Source organism: Strix aluco, chromosome 4 (genome assembly GCF_031877795.1).
Source record: "Strix aluco isolate bStrAlu1 chromosome 4, bStrAlu1.hap1, whole genome shotgun sequence".
Classification (NCBI taxonomy): Eukaryota; Metazoa; Chordata; class Aves; order Strigiformes; family Strigidae; genus Strix; species Strix aluco.
The window spans coordinates 89,264,078-89,281,523 of NC_133934.1; the positions used below are offsets into that span (position 1 = coordinate 89,264,078).

A 17,446-nucleotide genomic window follows, 5' to 3' on the forward strand; every position below is an offset into this window, starting at 1 on the left:
TAGTAACCTTTTCTGTGAAAGGTTTTCTTTTGCTGCCTGATAACTGGGGCAAAGTAAGGACTAGGCACTGGGGACCATCTTATTTTTGTGATTTTGACTTTTTGTGCAAAAGCCAAAACATTTTTTTTGCACTTGATGGAGGTCAGTGATTTAATTATTCTAAACTGATTAACTGACTGGCAACTTCTGCTCTTTCCCCTGTCATTTTGTGATGTGTAGCAACAGAAATGTGCTCCTGTGACTCCCTCTGTCTCTCTTTTGAACTGAGCTTGAATAGAAACAGAGGTTGCTCTGGTTAATAGAGTAACAAACTAATGAGGACTTCTGAACTTCATCCTCTTATCAGTCAAAGCAAAAGGGGTCCTTTATGTCTGTACCTTGTTAATACAGTATAATCTACATGGAAATTATAACAGTAGATGAATTGTGGAAGTCACAGAAATGTGGAATATTTTAGAAAGTTTAGGAACAAACCATTATGTAAAATGAAAACATAAGTAGTAAAGCTTTATAACATCAGCTAAAATTTTCCTAGTAAAGTACTCCTTAAAAACAAAGGACCAGCCCATACATGCATCTGGAAAGGCACTGTCTGCCCTCTCGATCTGCTGTGAACCACATAGATTCCTCTGTATTTTGCCTTTTCACACAATTCCAAAGGTTTTCTTGCTTGTTTCTTAAAGATTTGATGCAGCAAATCCTTAGTATTTTCTATAGCATCTAGGTATCTGTGCAGGGGCTGAAGTTGGGAGAAGAAAGCAACATCTGCTTGCCTGTGATGGTGTTCATGTGGCTTCAACATAAATATTTCCATTGTGTGGTTTACTCTTACAGTGTGGGTTTTCTAGGATTCAGCCTGCCTTTCTAGGCTTGTTTCTATTCGTGGATATCAAAGGAAGGAGGGCTTCCCAGAAGGTGGAAAACCAAAACTCCGGAAGCTGGTGGTTTTATTTATATGTAGACTCCAGAAAGACACACAATCACTGCTAGTGATATGGTATTGGAAAAACAATTTCAATCAACAGTCAGATTCATGTCTGGCTCCAACAGATTTCCAGCACTCCTGGCCAGCAATGCCTGGCTGAGAGCTGTGCACAGAGGGGGCATGCTGACAGATGGGCTCTGCAGAGCGGGATGACTCCTGGCAGCAAGCTAAGGAGTTTCTAGGACAAGTAGTCAGTGTGGATGGATCAAAGAGTTCCTTGACACTGAGTTTTGCTGTAAGACTGCTAGTGGATATCCTGCCCCTTGGTCAGCAGTGAGGGGACCTGCAGCGGCCCGTGCGTTCTTCTTAGAATTAAAGATGAGTCACTTTAAAGTTGCTGGATATTCTTTCCTATTGCTCCACTTCCTCTGTTTTCTGAAGATAAATAAGAAATGAGAGCCTGGAAATTCTCTTGAGAGGTCCTGCAGCTTGTTTGTTTTGTGGAAATACTTCTTGTTATCTAATTTTGTTACACTTGTTAACAGCACAGCAGCAGCTTTCCCATAAAACTTGCCCCAAGTAAACTAACCACAGCTTTGAGAACTGAGCTGCAGAGCAGAGAAGATCATCTTGGAAACTTGAAGATGAAGTACTTTCTTCTGCCAACTCATTTAGCATTTCTCTATAGCTTTGCACTAAGTAAACCTGTCCAGGTGTGTCCCTGCTCTCAGATGTTGAGAATTTACATTGCTGATGCTGAGTTGCTCTGACTATCTTAAAATTAGTTACAAACTTTTACTGCTGTGATTCTACATGATAGAAGCTTTCTGCTGTGGAGATAAGCATGTATTAAAAGACGTTTTTTCTTTTTGCAGATAGCTACAAGAAACAATGACTTCGGTGAGTCTGGTTGTAATTATTATATAAATAACTGTAGGTTTTGGTGGGGCTGCTTCTCTATATCTCATTCTCATTATTCTGTATTTTTTTCTCTTTGAAAATATTTTCCAGCATCAGTGGAAAACAATTCACATAGTTCAGATGTGTTTTAAAGTCACATTCAGTGTGATTATTTATGCTATAGAAATTTATTTATGATATAGAAATTAAGAAGACTTACTGAGCAATTGCTACATGGAATGTTCTTTTCCATCAGTAGCCTCAGCAAATCAGAATACTTTTCACTTTGATTTCTTTCCTTTGTGAAATAAGGCACTTCTATGTCTGCTGTACCCAAGACTATTGTACATTTTTGGCATAATAACCAAGAGCTGTTGTCTGTGAGTCATGTATTCTAAGTATTTTGGAGTCACAACTGTCACAATGTCTTATGTCAAATTAACAGTTAACCTGGAAATTAACAGCTTGCATGCATTCAATATGTATGATAAAAATAGTAATTTATTTTGTATGATTCATCCCATTTTTGCAGAGGTCAGTTATGATTTTTCTTTAATTCCAGAAGCTCTAATGAAGAGAACAATGACTTACAATGCTTAGCCTTTCACTCTGAAGGCTCCCAAAGCTTCTTAAGCTAAAATATATTTAGTCATGACTTTGATTACAGGTGTACTATGACTTCTATATTAATATTAATCTTTTCTATCCAGGAAGCAAGGCAGACCTAACCAGTCTTAGCATATTGTGAATGCTAGATTCACTCAGTCTTGCTAATCTGTTTTCACATTATTGGGAAATGAACTTCAGTGAAAGAAATTTCCAAAGGTACAAAAGCTTGGTTAGTTCCCTTCTCAGTGCCTTGCATGTTCTTTATTTTCATCATCTGCCAGGTAGTGAAATAGCTGTGTATGAAGGAGACATCCTTTTGAGAAGAGGACGACGCAGTGCAATTAACTGTGAGAGTTGTTTATGGCCCAAGTCACAAGATGGACTAGTCAAGGTTCCAGTTAACATCTCTTCTGATTTCTGTGAGTGTATGCAAATGGATAATGTAAAGTTAGCATTGATCTTCTGGTTCCTACACTCTGTTGTTTTATGTTTCTGTGGCATGCACCAAAAGCAGTCTTTGTCCAAATGAGAATTTATTAACACGTCTCTTTTGCTAATCTGTTAGCCCTGTGGTAGATTTGCTAAGACTCCTAACATTTCAGTTACAGACACTGAAATATGTATTTACTTGGACATTAGTTGTTGTATAAATATCAGCTAATTTAGCAAGTATAGAAGAAGAAATAGAATTTGTTCACATTATGAATGTATTTTTGTCAAAATTGCCACCATGAACACTTCTTTGAACACTATAATTTTCTTTCAAATCTCTCGTAGAAATATTCCCGCACTAGAAGTCCTGTAGAGGTTGAAAAGGAGGAAGAATCTTTGGAGATATTTTTTCCCTTATTATTTCCCCCTAGTCAGTCAATAGCTCTGCCCTGTGCAAAAGGCTGCAGGACCAATGCCTTAATCTCAAAAAATTTTGCTCCAGAAGGCTTCATAAAGGCTGTGCAGGTGTTCCATCTCTCCCCTGCTGAGGCTTCCCTGGTCTGTGGCTTCCATAGAGACACTTCTTAAAAGATCTTACCTTGAGAGAACGGCATGGAAGTGAAATACAGCCTGTGCCTGATTCCCATTCCTGGGGAAAGGGAACCTGTGTTATCATTTGAGCTGAGGAAAGCCCAGTCTTTGTGTTATCTAAGATGCCCGTGTGCTTCCTGAACTGCAGCACATACTCTTGTGGTTAGGTGAGGGTTATTCCATCTACCTCCCTCATCTCCAAACTTTAAAGATGAGGAAATTGAGATACAAATCAGTTATAGATGATTCATAACTGAGGAAGCCAAATTAGACCAAAATGTTCAAAAGCAGATAAACACTGATCTTTATTTGGTACCTGAATAGAAACACTGTGATCTTCAGAGCCTCTGAACACTGGCTGTCTCAAGTGACTCCAAGGGGTGTGTAGCAGACATTTGTTATCTCTGATAAACAAAATAGGTTTTTGGTGCTTAGCTACACTCAGATGGCTCATTTGGGATACTTTAATCCAATTATTTGTATCTGAAACTGTTTCATTCTTCCATTTTAATGAAAGAAACAATGCCAGTATTTTGCTTTCTGTCAGCTGTCTCCAGTAGAATATGCATAAGGGCCAGCTATAATTCCTACATCTCCCCTTAAAAGTCCAATCAACTTGAAGATCTCTGAAGGCTTTGTGCCCCTTTTTATTATACTTGTGTGATAAAAAGCTAATGAGTGCTGTGAAGTTTTAAATGAATGCTCCGCATCAATGCACCTTGGTTTTGATTAACCAAGGAAGATTTCTCCTGGCCCCTTTCTCTTTCTAGCAGTGACAGAGAGGTCTTGGATTGCTGATGCTCTGCAAGAGATCTCCACACTGACCTGTGTACAGTTTGTAAATCGTACTACAGAAACAGACTACGTGTACGTTGAACGTGGGCAGAGGTAAGCTCCCTGTCTCCTTAGAGTGGAAGCACTCAAAAGGTCTTTCAGCTTCTTTTCTGTTTTGATCTGGATTTAAGTAATTGCCCTTTTTTATCCTAGGAGTCAAGATTCAGACAGCAAGTGCAATTTTTCATTTTTCTTTAGATATACTGGTAGTTACATCAGTTAATAGGCTGGAGGGATAAATGTATGTGTGAACTTAGAGATAATGGGGTATAATTCAAAATTACATATTTTCCTTAATTGTTGTAAAAATTTAAAGAAGTATAATTGTTTCAGGTTCTTTGCTTAACTACTTAAACTGCTTCATCTTAGTTTGATGTAGCCATTTTACTGTATTAAAATTTGCCATACTCATCACAAAGGCTTTATTTCTCTCCCTGTTGAGTATGGCAGCTTTTGGAAGCCTAGATATCTCATGCCAGTGACTATCTGCATCCCCCCTTCTGTGGCTACACATCTGGAGGCCCTTGGTGGCATAATCAGTACATCTATTTCTTTGTATTTGCTGAATGTGATCATTTTGGTTATTGATTGCCTATTCTTAGCTGCTGGTCTTACTTTGGAAAAATTGGAGGACGTCAAGCAGTAGGCCTGGTGAAAAATGGCTGCATGGATAAAGGAGCAATTCAGCATGAAATGAACCATGCACTGGGTTTCATCCATGAACAGGCACGGAGTGATCGGGACAGGTTTGTCAAGATTATGTGGGAACACATTGTGGCAGGTATGTCCACTAAATCTTAAGAGAAAACATATACTCAGATAAAGGAGAATGTTTCTTCTGTGAACAGCAATGCAAATAAGAATCTTGATTAATGCTGGCTGAATTGCAGTAGCACCACATTCAATGTGATGGATTTTCTCATTTGGTGTTTGTACTAGGGGAATTTCTGTGACTACACCTACATTAGTGTGGTCCTTCAAGGCAGATGCAGCCTAAAAGCAGCTCTACCTTATTTTGATTGCCATCTTCAACTCATACTCACCTTATATCCAAAATACCAAGATCATCAGGAATGCAAAATGTTGTTGAAAAGACTTGGCCAGGAAGCAAGACTATGGGACTTTTAGATGAGGTGGGGTGAAACATGATATTCAGAGATCGTGGTAGGGAATCACACAGCAACTCTATCTCAGGGAAAGCCATGGAAACAGAGAAGGCAGCAGGTAGGCCTCTTGGCACTGGCAGTGAGTGCAATGCACATAAGCCTAAAATGTAGATGAACAAGGGACTCAGTGCAGGGAGAATGGAAGCACATGCAACCACTAGCATGTGCAAAATTCTGGGACCTGGCGTGTTGTGAGAGGAAGGACTGCAATTATTTTCTCCTTGAGGAAAGACTAATACACACTGCCATGAAAAGAAGGAGCAATGGGGAGCAATCAGGACTGGTAAATCTGTAGGGGGAAAACAGGTGAATGTTATTTAGGGAAAGGAATGCAGGAGGAATAGCTCGCACACGTGCCCTTGATCTGTGTGCTGGGAACATGGGAGCCTATACAGAGCTCCAGGCTCTGGGGAGGGGAGGGTAGAGAGAGTGGTAGGAGGCAACCTCCTTTTTCCCAGGGAAAGCAAGAAAGTGGTACATAGAAGGAAAGCAGGGGAAGAAATGATGCAAGGAATCACTTGTTTGACAGCTATGAGAGAGCTGGACAACCCACAACAATTGTAGAGAGATAATAGTGTACTTAGTTCGTTATAGAAAATAATAATAAATGAGGCTGGACAATGAATACCAAATTCTAATAAGTCTCTTCAACAAATAAGATACTCAATTCTTCAATGTCACGCACAGCTGAAAATACATCTTTTTCTCCAGATGGAGCTTGATTGTTTTTATTGCAAATTCCTAACACACTGTTCTCCAAACTTTTTTCAGCTATTCCCTTGATATCTTAAGTAAATTCCATTTGTGCTGTTCTTTATTGAGGCTTCAGCTCTAGCGTTAAGGTGTAATTTTGCTATGATTTGTTTGCCATTGTACAACAAGGGTGTACCACGTTTGAAATGCTAGCAAAGCATGTGCTAGGGAAGAGGAGTTGCAAACATGAAGTTATACCAAAGATACTAGAGACACATAAAATCTTATACTAGTTTTGCAGGGGGAAGTCCACGGGTTCAGATATCATCATTCCTAAAGGATATGGATTTAACCAAGCTCTGATTCAGGCACAGCATCATGAAAGGATAAAAGAGGGAGAAGAGCTGAAGTAGACAAGACTATGCAAAAGGAGATGGGGTTGGTTAATATTCAGTGTTTTAACAGTATTCACCAGGAGTGGCAGCTGAGAAGATTGGTGTGACAAGGGAGTTAAAATGCAGTGTGTGTGCAGCACAAGCACTGGAGGGAAAAAATGCAAAGATATACTGGGAAAAGGAAATGAAGAAACACAGTTATGTTCGTGAGGACTTGTTAGCGTACATCTCCTGTAAAAACATGCTGCTGTTTACAGTGCTGATGGCAGAGCTCCCACTGACCTCAGTGGTGAAGAACTAGACCTCAAGACCTTTTGCAGCTTCCTGGCTCTCCCACACATGTTTTTCTCTTGCCAGGACTGCAGTACTGTGGATGTTTGCTGGGTTTTGTTTTTATCCAGCAATTCACCTTGGAAGCCATCCTACTTCTTTGTTTCAACAAAATGCTGCTTGATCGGTTGCTGTCCACTTAGCTACTTGAAATTCGGCTTGTTTTTCCCAAACTTTTTGGGGAAAAAACTTTCCGAGTCCTCAGCCAAAGCCAAAAACTATTCAGAGTCTTCAGCCAAAGCTTCCCTTTTCCGCTTTTCTGAGTCATTACACTTAAATTCTGGCAGCAGTAGTTTTTTTAGAGTGGAAAAGATGGGTTAAGTCCCCACACATGTGCAGGTCTAGACAGCCAAATCTCTCTGGCATGTAATGAGGCAGATACTAGTTTGCTGGCAGTGCCTCTGTCCAGCCAGGCTGCTGTTACTTTTTTTAGCAAACTAATTCAACAAAGAACTTATGTGCCAAACAGTAGCCATATGCTTAAATGTTTCACAACATTTGAACTGTGTTCTCTGTTCATCACCTCAAAAGAAGCTGTGCGCTTGCTGATAATTCTTTCTCAAGTCAGTATAGCAGATAAGAGGAACTGAGATAAAAACCTAAGAGTCGGGAAAGCCAATGCTGTTGAGAACCAGTTTGAGCCTTAACTGAGTTTTTGAACTATGAAAAGCTCCAAAGTCATGCTTGCCCCCAAACTTTCTATAATTCAGGATTTTGAAGCTTCTCTTTGCATTTCCTAGCCCTCATTGGGACCAGTGCTGAAGGACATTACTGGAAGAGACTGGCTCTGATTGCAAGCCTGCCAGCCAAGTTGTGTGGACTCCAGAGATTTTTCTGACAAGTGTCCAACCCTGAGCTCTTTGTCCAGATGGTTTGTGGTATACAAACCACTAGTTACAATCATGAAGGTACAGATATTGAACTGGAAAGGAGTGATCAGTGGTTAGGGCATTAGCCTTGAGGCCAGGCTGACTGCATTCAGCTCCCTGCTCTGACATTGCCTGCTTGCCTGTCTTACCATGGACAAGAGACCCAAGGTGCAATTTGAATTCATGCTCCCCAGTCAATGGAGAGAAATAGTTGCCTTCAGATGAAACTCCCTCCAACTGTGTCTCTTTCTCTCCCTCTCCTCTGACTATCCTGGTAGCCTTGATGAATAGCTTCAGTGCCTAACTTAGAGACATAAATCTAGGTGACATGAATTCCAGTCTGTGTCTCTGGGTCCCAGTCCTGTATCAGTGTAATGCTTCCTTACCTCATATGGGCTTTTTAAGGCTAAAGAGATGAAAAGTGATGAGATGCTCAGCAGCTGTGATGAGGGGGGCTATATCAGCAGCTATACTCAGAATGTTTCTAGCTGACCTTACTGATTCCTCTTGCTTCATGTGAGTCATATCACAGAATCACAGAATCAACTAGGTTGGAAAGGACCCTGAAGATCATCTAGTCCAACCATTAGCCTAGCACTGCCAGTTCCCATCTACACCATATCTCTCAGCGATATGTCGACCCTACTCTTAAACACCTCCAGGGATGGGGACTCCACCACCTCCCTGGGCAATCCATTCCACTGCCTAATAACCCGTTCTGTAAAGAAATACTTCCTGACATCTAGTCTAAACCTTCCCTGGCACAACTTGAGGCCATTCCCTCTTGTCCTATCACTTGTTACTTGGTTAAAGAGACTCATCCCCAGCTCTCTGCAACCTCCTTGCAGGTAGTTGTAAAGGGCGATGAGGTCTCCCCTCAGCCTCCTCTTCTCCAGACTAAACAACCCCAGTTCCCTCAGCCGCTCCTCGTACGACATGTGCTCCAGACCCTTCACCAGCTTCGTTGCCCTTCTCTGGACACGCTCGAGTCATTCAATGTCCTTTTTGTAGTGAGGGGCCCAAAACTGAACACAGTAATCGAGGTGCGGCCTCACCAGTGCCGAGTACAGGGGCAAGATCACTTCCATGTCCCTGCTGGCCATGCTATTTCTGATACAAGCCAGGATGCCATTGGCCTTCTTGGCCACCTGGGCACACTGCTGGCTCATGTTCAGCCGGCTGTCAATCAACACTTCAGTGCTGATGGGTTTGACCAGAGACAAAGCCAGAATACAGCTGATAACATGTCCTTTGGGGCAAGTAACAGGCAAACTGTATCCCCTTCTTTTCTGGTCTTATAACCCTATGGTGGAAGGACTCAGCAAGACAGGTTGGTGGTCACCCACCCATACCTATGAGTTTTTGATCTAGGTGGTCAGCTGGATTTCCCTCTCAAGGTATGGATGCAGCTCTGGGGACATAGGTTGGATGCTTATAATCTTCAAGATAATGCACTGAAATAGATTTGGAGACACCCTAATGAAGATGGACAGATGAATACCTTTACTTAAGAGTGGAATGGATTCACTGATTATATCAAAACCTTGACTTATTTGATTCAGTTTATATTCTGAAACCTACTAGACTGAGTGAAAATGGGTTCCCATGGACTTCAAAAGGCTCTGGTGGTTTTGATTGATCGAAGATATCATGATAACAAGTAATCGTAACATAAATTACTCTTAGGATTATGACAGCAGTCAGTGTCTATTAAAGCAGCAATAATTGTTCTGACTGAAATGTTGCTTTCCTACCTTACAGGGGAACAAGGGAACTTTGGAAAAATGAATTCCAAAAATCTGGGCCTTCCCTATGACTACTCCTCAGTGATGCACTATGGCGCGTAAGTTGTTTTCTGAAATGTCTTTTCAAAGGAGCAAACAACTTTCAGATCTACTCAGATCTAGGAAGAAGGAATTGCTCTGTGCAGGGCATGACTTTTGCTGTCCACTTAAAACTGAGTGAATGGACAGAATTAAGGGTGAGCACACTTCTTTTGTCAGCATGATTCCTGAAAAACAGAGTTGATATAGATAGAAGAAAAAATTAGGACAACTTTTTCTTTCACTGTACTCCTGTCTCTTGCTAGAGGCCTTTGACCAGGCTATGGTCCAAAGTCTAACTCTACTGAGTCACTGATCTAAACCAGTTCTGAAGTCTAAATTATTTCATTAATGTAGTAACAGCTGATCATAGACAACAATATTTAGGTACAGAGAGAAAAAATATAGAATTCTTTTATATCATTAAGATGTTGTGTCCTGCCTCATATTCATCTGGGAATTCTAAGGTTGCATTTCAGTCCATAATGTACAAGCTTGTATCATGTACCTTCTCCTTTATTTCCACTAGCAAGTAATAACTTCTGAACAAAACTGTGAAATAATACTTGTCTAGCAGGAGGCAGGAAATTGAAGATAGTAAATAAACAATTACTGAGACAGAACTACTCCTGCTCCTCTGCCTCTGGAACCATGAAGGTGGGAATTCAGTTCATTTTGCCAGGTCATTGGCGAAAGCCCTCCTCACTCAGGACAGTGCAGCTTTTTCTTGTTTCTTGCTTTTAGCTGCTGCACACAAAATGGCTGACATGCTGGTCCTCTTCAGGGAAGACTAACTGGTGTCTAAGAAGCTTCTTGCCCTTTTCCATTGAAATTCTTTGCATGTGGTACATGAATATGATTATGCAGTTAGAGAACTTCACTGTTTAAGAGAAGCATTCTAGAAATGTGATTCCCTTATTTCTACAGGTATGATTTCTCCAGCACTCCAGGGAAAGCAACTATTGTACCAGTTCCTGACCCCTCTATACCCATTGGGCAGAGAGAAGGGCTGAGTAACTTGGATGTAGCTAAAATCAACAAGCTCTACAAGTGCAGTAAGTGCTGTAGATAGAAGGCATGTGAATCCTTGTACAGCTGATGTCTGTAGGCACTGTCAGACATCCCCCAAAGGAATTCAACCTACAGTCCTTTCAATACATCTCTCCCTCGCCCTACGAGAGGGCTGATATGCGTGTAGAAACAGAACCGTCCTTGTGCCAAGCTGCTGCCTTAAAAAGGACAATTTACTTTCACTAATTCACTGTCATTCTGAGTTATCCTTACATAGTCCCTGCTGTTTGACATAAGCAATATCCATCAGAGAAATCATGGCTGCTATCTCTGTCAACTTCGCATTTCAGGAAAGCTCTGAAGGTTGCAAAGCATGTAAGCTATCCTCAGCCATGATTATAGCTTAGTCGTGTGCATCAGCAGTGCCAGCAGGTTTGTGATTTCTTTCAATTAGAAATTTATGACAGGCCTGTATGTATGGGTGCCATTTAGGCTGATCAGAACATCTTTGAAGAGAATTTCTCAGGCTTTTTGTATAGTTATCTACTTCCTTGCCTGGTCCATTTCTTAACTCATCACTGTGGCATCTTAAGGTCTAGAAATACCTAGCATTCCTCTGTAGCAGGAACTCTTCAGATGAGATGCACAAAACACAGGTAAAACACCAGATGTGCTCCTGCAACGCACGGGTTTTGCCTCAACTCCCAGTACATAGGCTAATTGATTTATACAGTATTTGACTTTGCTGAGATGTTATTCAATTAGTTTTCACCAAAACAGCAATAAACATTAACATGGCCTAAATATTAATGTACCACATTCTGCTCTGAACTGTGTTAGAACTTAAATAACCATCAGTTATTAGTGGGAATCAGCATTCCTTCAGTTGAATAGTTAGGTACAGAAATCATTGCCCAGAGTGGTTCCTCCCCAGTTCTTAACTTCAGATAAGACTAGTTTACAATTTAAATGTCTGTCATGGTCTCAAAGATAGTGATAACAAGTATTTAATGATATTTATTCTTGATAGTGGGGCTGGGAAGGAATCACACTTCAGTGCCTTTATTATGTAATTTCATAATTAGATCTGTATGTTTTGGAAGAAAAGGGCTAAATTTTAAAAAAATAAGACAATTTTTTTTTTTTTAAAGGGCTTAAAAAGAAAAGGACAAAAAGTCTGGTTGTCTCAGGGAAAGTAGAGGGCAAGAGAAAAATGTCATAAATTCCTATGTTCAGGTGTCACTGTATTCATATTTTGTAATTGGGGGAGTTACACATAGTGCAATAAATGAAGACTACACGTGGAAAGATGAAAGACAGATGAGAGCAGCCTTTGTATACCAGTCACCAGGTCTGTAACTTGACTTCAATGCTCTCTGTTATTGTTTTCCCTCAGTGACTACCCCTTTTTGCTTTTTGACAGAATCTAGTTTTCCAGCTCGATTTTTGCATATGCTTATGAATACTCACAGATTTGCTGATGGGAATTGATGTACTGATGTCATTGAAACTACTTCTGTGATTGAGATCCAGGCCTTTTTTAGTAAACTAAAATATGTGAGTGAAGCCCTACTGTCTTTAAAAAACATTAGTAGCTGAAGCAGTGAAGTACCTTAACTAGTGTTATTTCATTTGCAGGTTTTGAATAACTTTTACACTAGGGACATCAACACAATTGTAAGCATTATAATTCCTTTCTCTTTTACAAGCTTGACTGATGCAAATGGTTGGAGAGACTTGTCAGGCATTTCTGGAAGATTTTTGTGCAGTTTTCATTCTCTTCAACACTGTTTGGTTCTTCCCTTCAGATTGCTGTAGCTCTGTGTTGCCTAAATCCAAAGGCTCGTTCTCCTCTGTCAATTACCCATTCCCATACCCGAACAATAGCAGCTGCCTGTGGTTGATCCGCATCCGTCAAAGTAAGGTAATTTTTATTAGGAGAAAAAAATGTTTGAACCACAGTGTCAAGGCTACGCAGCATTATTTCATTATTATGACTACCCTCTGGGAGTAATTTTCATGGACTAAGACATTTATTTTGTTACACAGTGAATGAAAAGACAGTCTCAACATTTGTTGTAAGACTTATTAAGACTATCAGATGCATTATTTAACTTGATTTTTATCCAGTTAACATTGGATGGTTTTTCAAAGACAAGCAATAGTCAAACATCAATCACTGGGCTCAGTAACAGGGTAGTTAGGTGAAATTCTATGGTCTTTTTATACAGAAAGTAAAATTTCAGTGATACATGGATAGTAAAATGAATATGAAGTCCTAGTTCACTTCATCATAATTAGATGGTTTGAATCTTTCCCTGTGTATAGCACTAAATACAACATCTGTTTTCTTGTTTCTCAAGATTTTCCTACAGTTTGAGGCTTTTGATCTCCAACCCTCCTCAGACTGTTCTTCTGACTATATAAAAATTTACAACGGAAACAGCAAGAATTCCCCTGTCTTGCTGGACAAATACTGTGGGAAGGGGCCACTGCCCTCCTTAGTGGCATCTGGATCGACAATGCTGGTAGAGTTTGCAAGTGATGAGAGCATTACAGCCACAGGATTCAGAGCCTCCTACAACAGGGGTATGAACACTCCTTTACAGAGCTTGGAGAACAGCATTAATAGTGTTTGTATGGAAGAACTGAAAATTTTGAACTCCAGAGTGGTTTTTTTCTGTGTTCTTATTTACACTTCCATAGCAATTGCTAATGCAGAAGGCTTGGCAATGATGGGGCTGAAGGTTAGCAGGAAACAGAAAATGTGATGTTGCATGGGTATCATGTTAGTAATCCCGAGAACCACACACATTCTTCTGAGACCCTCTGCTAGGCTTCTTCACATCTTTAGAACAATTTCTTTAAATAAAAACAATGCGATGACTGTAACTAAGAGGAGCAGTGCAGCCAAAGAGCACAAAGACTGCAGAACTCAACAAGAAATCTCAACCAATGAGATGTAAAGCCAGTATCTGGGCAATATGTTATTCAAGGTTTTGTGGCTTTTTATGCAATGGGAAAGGTACTAAACTTGGGTAACTTAGACTTTCTGAATTCAAGGTTTTTATTATGTTACATGAAACACAGTGCTTACTGTAGTCACTTGAGGGCTGTCTGTTTTACAAACATACAAATGCATTATGGACTGCTGGATAAAATTCTGTTGTGCCGCAATATGCTTTCAGTTAGAAGGCATTGGACATTAGTAGCCCAAATAACTTGTTATTGCCTTATTTCAATTCAAAATGCAAACTTTTATAAAGCAGAAATTGAAGAAGTCTTAGAAATGTGTCCTTTTTACTCTTTTTGCATTAGTTTATGGAGTAATTTCTAGATAGCATTAGAACTATCTTGACAATGGAATCTTGAATATTTGAGCTAATTCTTTTCTGAAAGTGCAGTGTTAGTACCATTAGAATACTAATATGGTAACACTCAATTGTAAAGACAGGTACAGCTTTAGGTGCAGCTGTTTCCTGTCCTCCAAAGGTTATTTAGCAGCCATGTTTTTAGTTCCTTCAGTATAGCTGCTGATACAAATACTAAGCAAAGAAATAAAATATTTCAGCAGTAGACATTCATGGTAGCACATTTTTTTCCTGGCTTGAATGCAGAATACAACAGAGTATAAGCAAGCTCACTTCTACTACCAAAATACTCTTGTTAATATGCCTTTCTCTGTTTTTCATCTTTACTCCTCAGTGAATTGTGGAGACACTTTCACAGACTCAGATGGAGTCATCACCTCTCCAAACTACCCCAATAAATATCCAAATAATCGAGCATGCTTCTGGGTCATCAGTTCTCCAGTAGGATACAAGGTGAGGATCAGATGAATTCATTTGTGGGTTTCATCAGTGTTCTCTAATGGAATCTCTTTTTGCCTTGGAGAATAATAGCTGTAACATCACTTTCTGAGCAGGCATTCTCAGAGTAAAAATCTGAACACAAAAATCCAGTTTAAGAACTTATGCTGGATCTTGGTATCTGAGGTGTTCCACAAGGGAAAACCTTTACACGTGTGTGTGAACTCGTATGAATTTAGTTTGTACCAGTAGGTGGTGTTCAGAATAATCCCTAGGTAAGAGTTCCCACTAGAAAATGGAAACATTGCACAGGTGCTGTTTTTATATTTCTCTAGAGAAAAGAATTTAAAACATACAAGATCAATCTTGTCCCTTGCTTCTCCCTCCAATCCAAATGCTGATGAACTAAGCAAATAATTTGCTACTAATTTGCATTACAATATGGGATCAGGATGTGGTGCAATCACAGAATAGAAAACGATGCCTGCACATAAGGAATTTAAACTATTTGGGCTTGTTAGATACAAGGGGTAAGAGAAAAGGATATAACCTGGAAGCAAAGTCCTTTGGTTGTATTTTCTCCAGATATCTCTCAAAATGTTATTCTTTGAGCTGGAAAATAGTGACAGATGCAGATATGACTACTTGCTCATACATGATGGAAGCCGACCTACATCACCTGCAGTTGGCCCTTATTGTGGGACAGAGAAGGTTGCAGACTTTACTTCCACTGGGAACTTTGTGCTGGTTGAATTTCACAGTGATATATTTTGGGAGTTGCCTGGATTTGTGATGAGTTATACATTCAGTAGGTAGTACTATACAGATGGGAGTTGGACAACACAGAATGAAAGTAAGAGACCAGCTAGCCACAGGTAGAAGTCAAGATACCACCAATTTCAGCAAAAAATATAGCTCCCTGATACCTTTAACAAGCTTGAACCTTGATCTCTTAGTCGTACGTCTGCAGTGGTGTAATTTGCATGGTGAATTACAGTCAAAAATGTTCTTACCCATGGGATGCTTCTGTCTGAGACTGTAAGCTTTTTGTTATAGTATACCCATTGCTGGTGTTGCATGGCCAAATACAATAGCAGAACTGAAACTATGTAAGCAGATTTTCAAGAACTTCTAGTGTTAGAAACTGCCCACAAAAATTTCAGAATATGGCTATGTAGCAACTTTAACCTGTATTCTGACAAATGTTACCACCCGACCCTAACGCGCATTCCAGTATGCATAGAGAAAAAACTTCAGACACGTTTATGCTTTGAAGCCAAGTTCACTTACACAGTTTGTACAGGCACTTTAGCTTAGCCTGGAAATCACCACTTTACACTAGATGTTTTTACTGCATCTCAACTCAAAGAATTGCACTACTGCTCTGTGAGATGAACAGATTTAACTAAAGAAACAGTTAAGAGTGGCAGAAACAAGCAGTAAAGGAGGGGGAACAAAGTGAAGCACCTATTGTTGTCACTTTGCTGTGGCCTGAGTCAGGTATTGAAATTGTCTATGGGGTATTACCAAAATATTTCTTTAAAATGAGGCCTGAAAACCTAATGCAAAGTCCACTGAATGTAAATGGAGCCAATAACTTTGGAGAACATATTAGGTGTGAAGTACCTTGTCTGTAGAAAGAGGAGACCTCTGAAGAGGAGAAAGAAGTCACCACTGTAGACAGCTAACACTTTGATGTATTCAGAACTAAATGCCAATGCCAAACTGGAAGATGCCAAAATGTAATAAATAATAAAAGTTCTTGCTGTGATTATGCCTTTGTGAAGAAGAGCATGTAGAAAATGCCAGTTTGTTTTCCTAGTCCTAGGAAGGCAGCCAAGAAAATTTTGAATTTTACTGACTTTTGGTTTTGTGGGTTGTTTTAGGATCTGTAATGTTTTCCTTTCTAAGCACTGGTTAGTTTTCACCATCTGAAGAATGATAATTGACAAGTTGTGGACATCAGGGTCTAGAGCTTGCTTGCTTCATGGTGGGAAAGTGTGTGCGCAGCACGCAACAAATAGTTGTAGTTCTTACAAGCTCCTGTCTTCTGGCTATAAAAAGTATTCCTTCATTTAATTTAGCTCACTATTTAGATTGGCACCTCTTTGGAGGACATAACAATTTCAGCAGCATGAGAGAAAATGAAACTCTTATTTCTGTTTTTAACCTTAACTTCAGACTGTACAAAAGCTAATTCTTTTCTCTGAGTTTGAGGACTTCCACGGAGGTGCAAAAGTAATAACCCCGTGACAACTGTTATTGTGTACAAAGTTGAATGGGTCCCTATTTTAAATATATAGTGCTGAACAGGTTTGTAACTTGAGTATTACTTTAGATTCCCTTCCCATGGCCTGATGTGGGGCTCTACATAGGTCCAATGTTTCAGATGTTCACCCATGTTTGGTAAAGGAGCATGAACAACATGTTGAAACAGCAGTGTACCACATATAGGAATACTGGTCTTGCGACTTGTCCCTAGAAATATGGTTTTAAGTAGGAGTCCGAGATGTGACTTGATCAGTGTGCTTTATTTGTAAGCAAGCCCTTCAATAGTAATGATGTAGAAATGCATTCCTGAATGTACAGACAGGCTGAAATATATTGTGATGAGTAAGTTCTCCCTTTCATAAGAAAGGCTGAGATCTAAAGGTTCTGCTTTTCATGAGTTCTGTTAGGGGTCCTTGTTAACTGCTTTCCTTAAGGGGATATGAACATTAGCTGGAGCTTCCACACATGCTCCAAACCACCTCTTGACTCTCCACAGATATCAAAACCTTCAGCTTTCCTCTAATTATTGCTAAAATCTCTGGTTTCCTGCCAGCAGTCTCCACTTTTATGCATTACTCATCTATAAATCTGTGGCCCACCAAACAGGAAAATGCAAGATACAAAACATCCTGATGAATGGCATCCTTCTTATAGTGACTGCTGCTCATTTTCACCCACAGTTAGTTGGGAATCTTAAATGAGAAGCTGTAGAATTCACAAACCCTGCTAAGAGCTTAGGTGTACCCAGCTGCACAGTGTTAAGGGGACTTGCATCTAACAGACAATAA

General features: G+C 39.9%; 2 protein-coding genes across 2 annotated transcripts in view; one reads left to right on the top strand and one right to left on the bottom strand.

The window, feature by feature from the left end:
- LOC141923269 (transmembrane protein 263-like) overlaps positions 1-17,446 on the bottom strand; it is a 247,878-nt gene that overhangs the window by 226,927 nt on the left and 3,505 nt on the right. The window lies entirely within an intron of this gene.
- Positions 1,516-16,722, top strand: LOC141922389 (embryonic protein UVS.2-like). The gene is made up of 11 exons (XM_074821528.1): positions 1,516-1,638; positions 1,801-1,825; positions 2,716-2,853; positions 4,228-4,345; positions 4,894-5,072; positions 9,506-9,587; positions 10,495-10,622; positions 12,387-12,502; positions 12,942-13,167; positions 14,284-14,402; positions 14,973-16,722. The coding sequence occupies exons 1-11, from the start codon at positions 1,570-1,572 to the stop codon at positions 15,201-15,203; spliced, it is 1,431 nt and encodes a 476-aa protein (XP_074677629.1). The 5' UTR covers positions 1,516-1,569; the 3' UTR covers positions 15,204-16,722.

Excerpts from the sequence above, each read along its gene's own strand:
- LOC141922389 (XM_074821528.1), top strand. The coding sequence starts at position 1,570 with ATGAAGTACTTTCTTCTGCCAACTCATTTAGCATTTCTCTATAGCTTT. Across the intron at positions 5,073-9,505 it reads GTGGGAACACATTGTGGCAG|GGGAACAAGGGAACTTTGGA; the intron begins GTATGTCCACTA and ends CCTACCTTACAG. Across the intron at positions 12,503-12,941 it reads TCCGCATCCGTCAAAGTAAG|ATTTTCCTACAGTTTGAGGC; the intron begins GTAATTTTTATT and ends TTGTTTCTCAAG.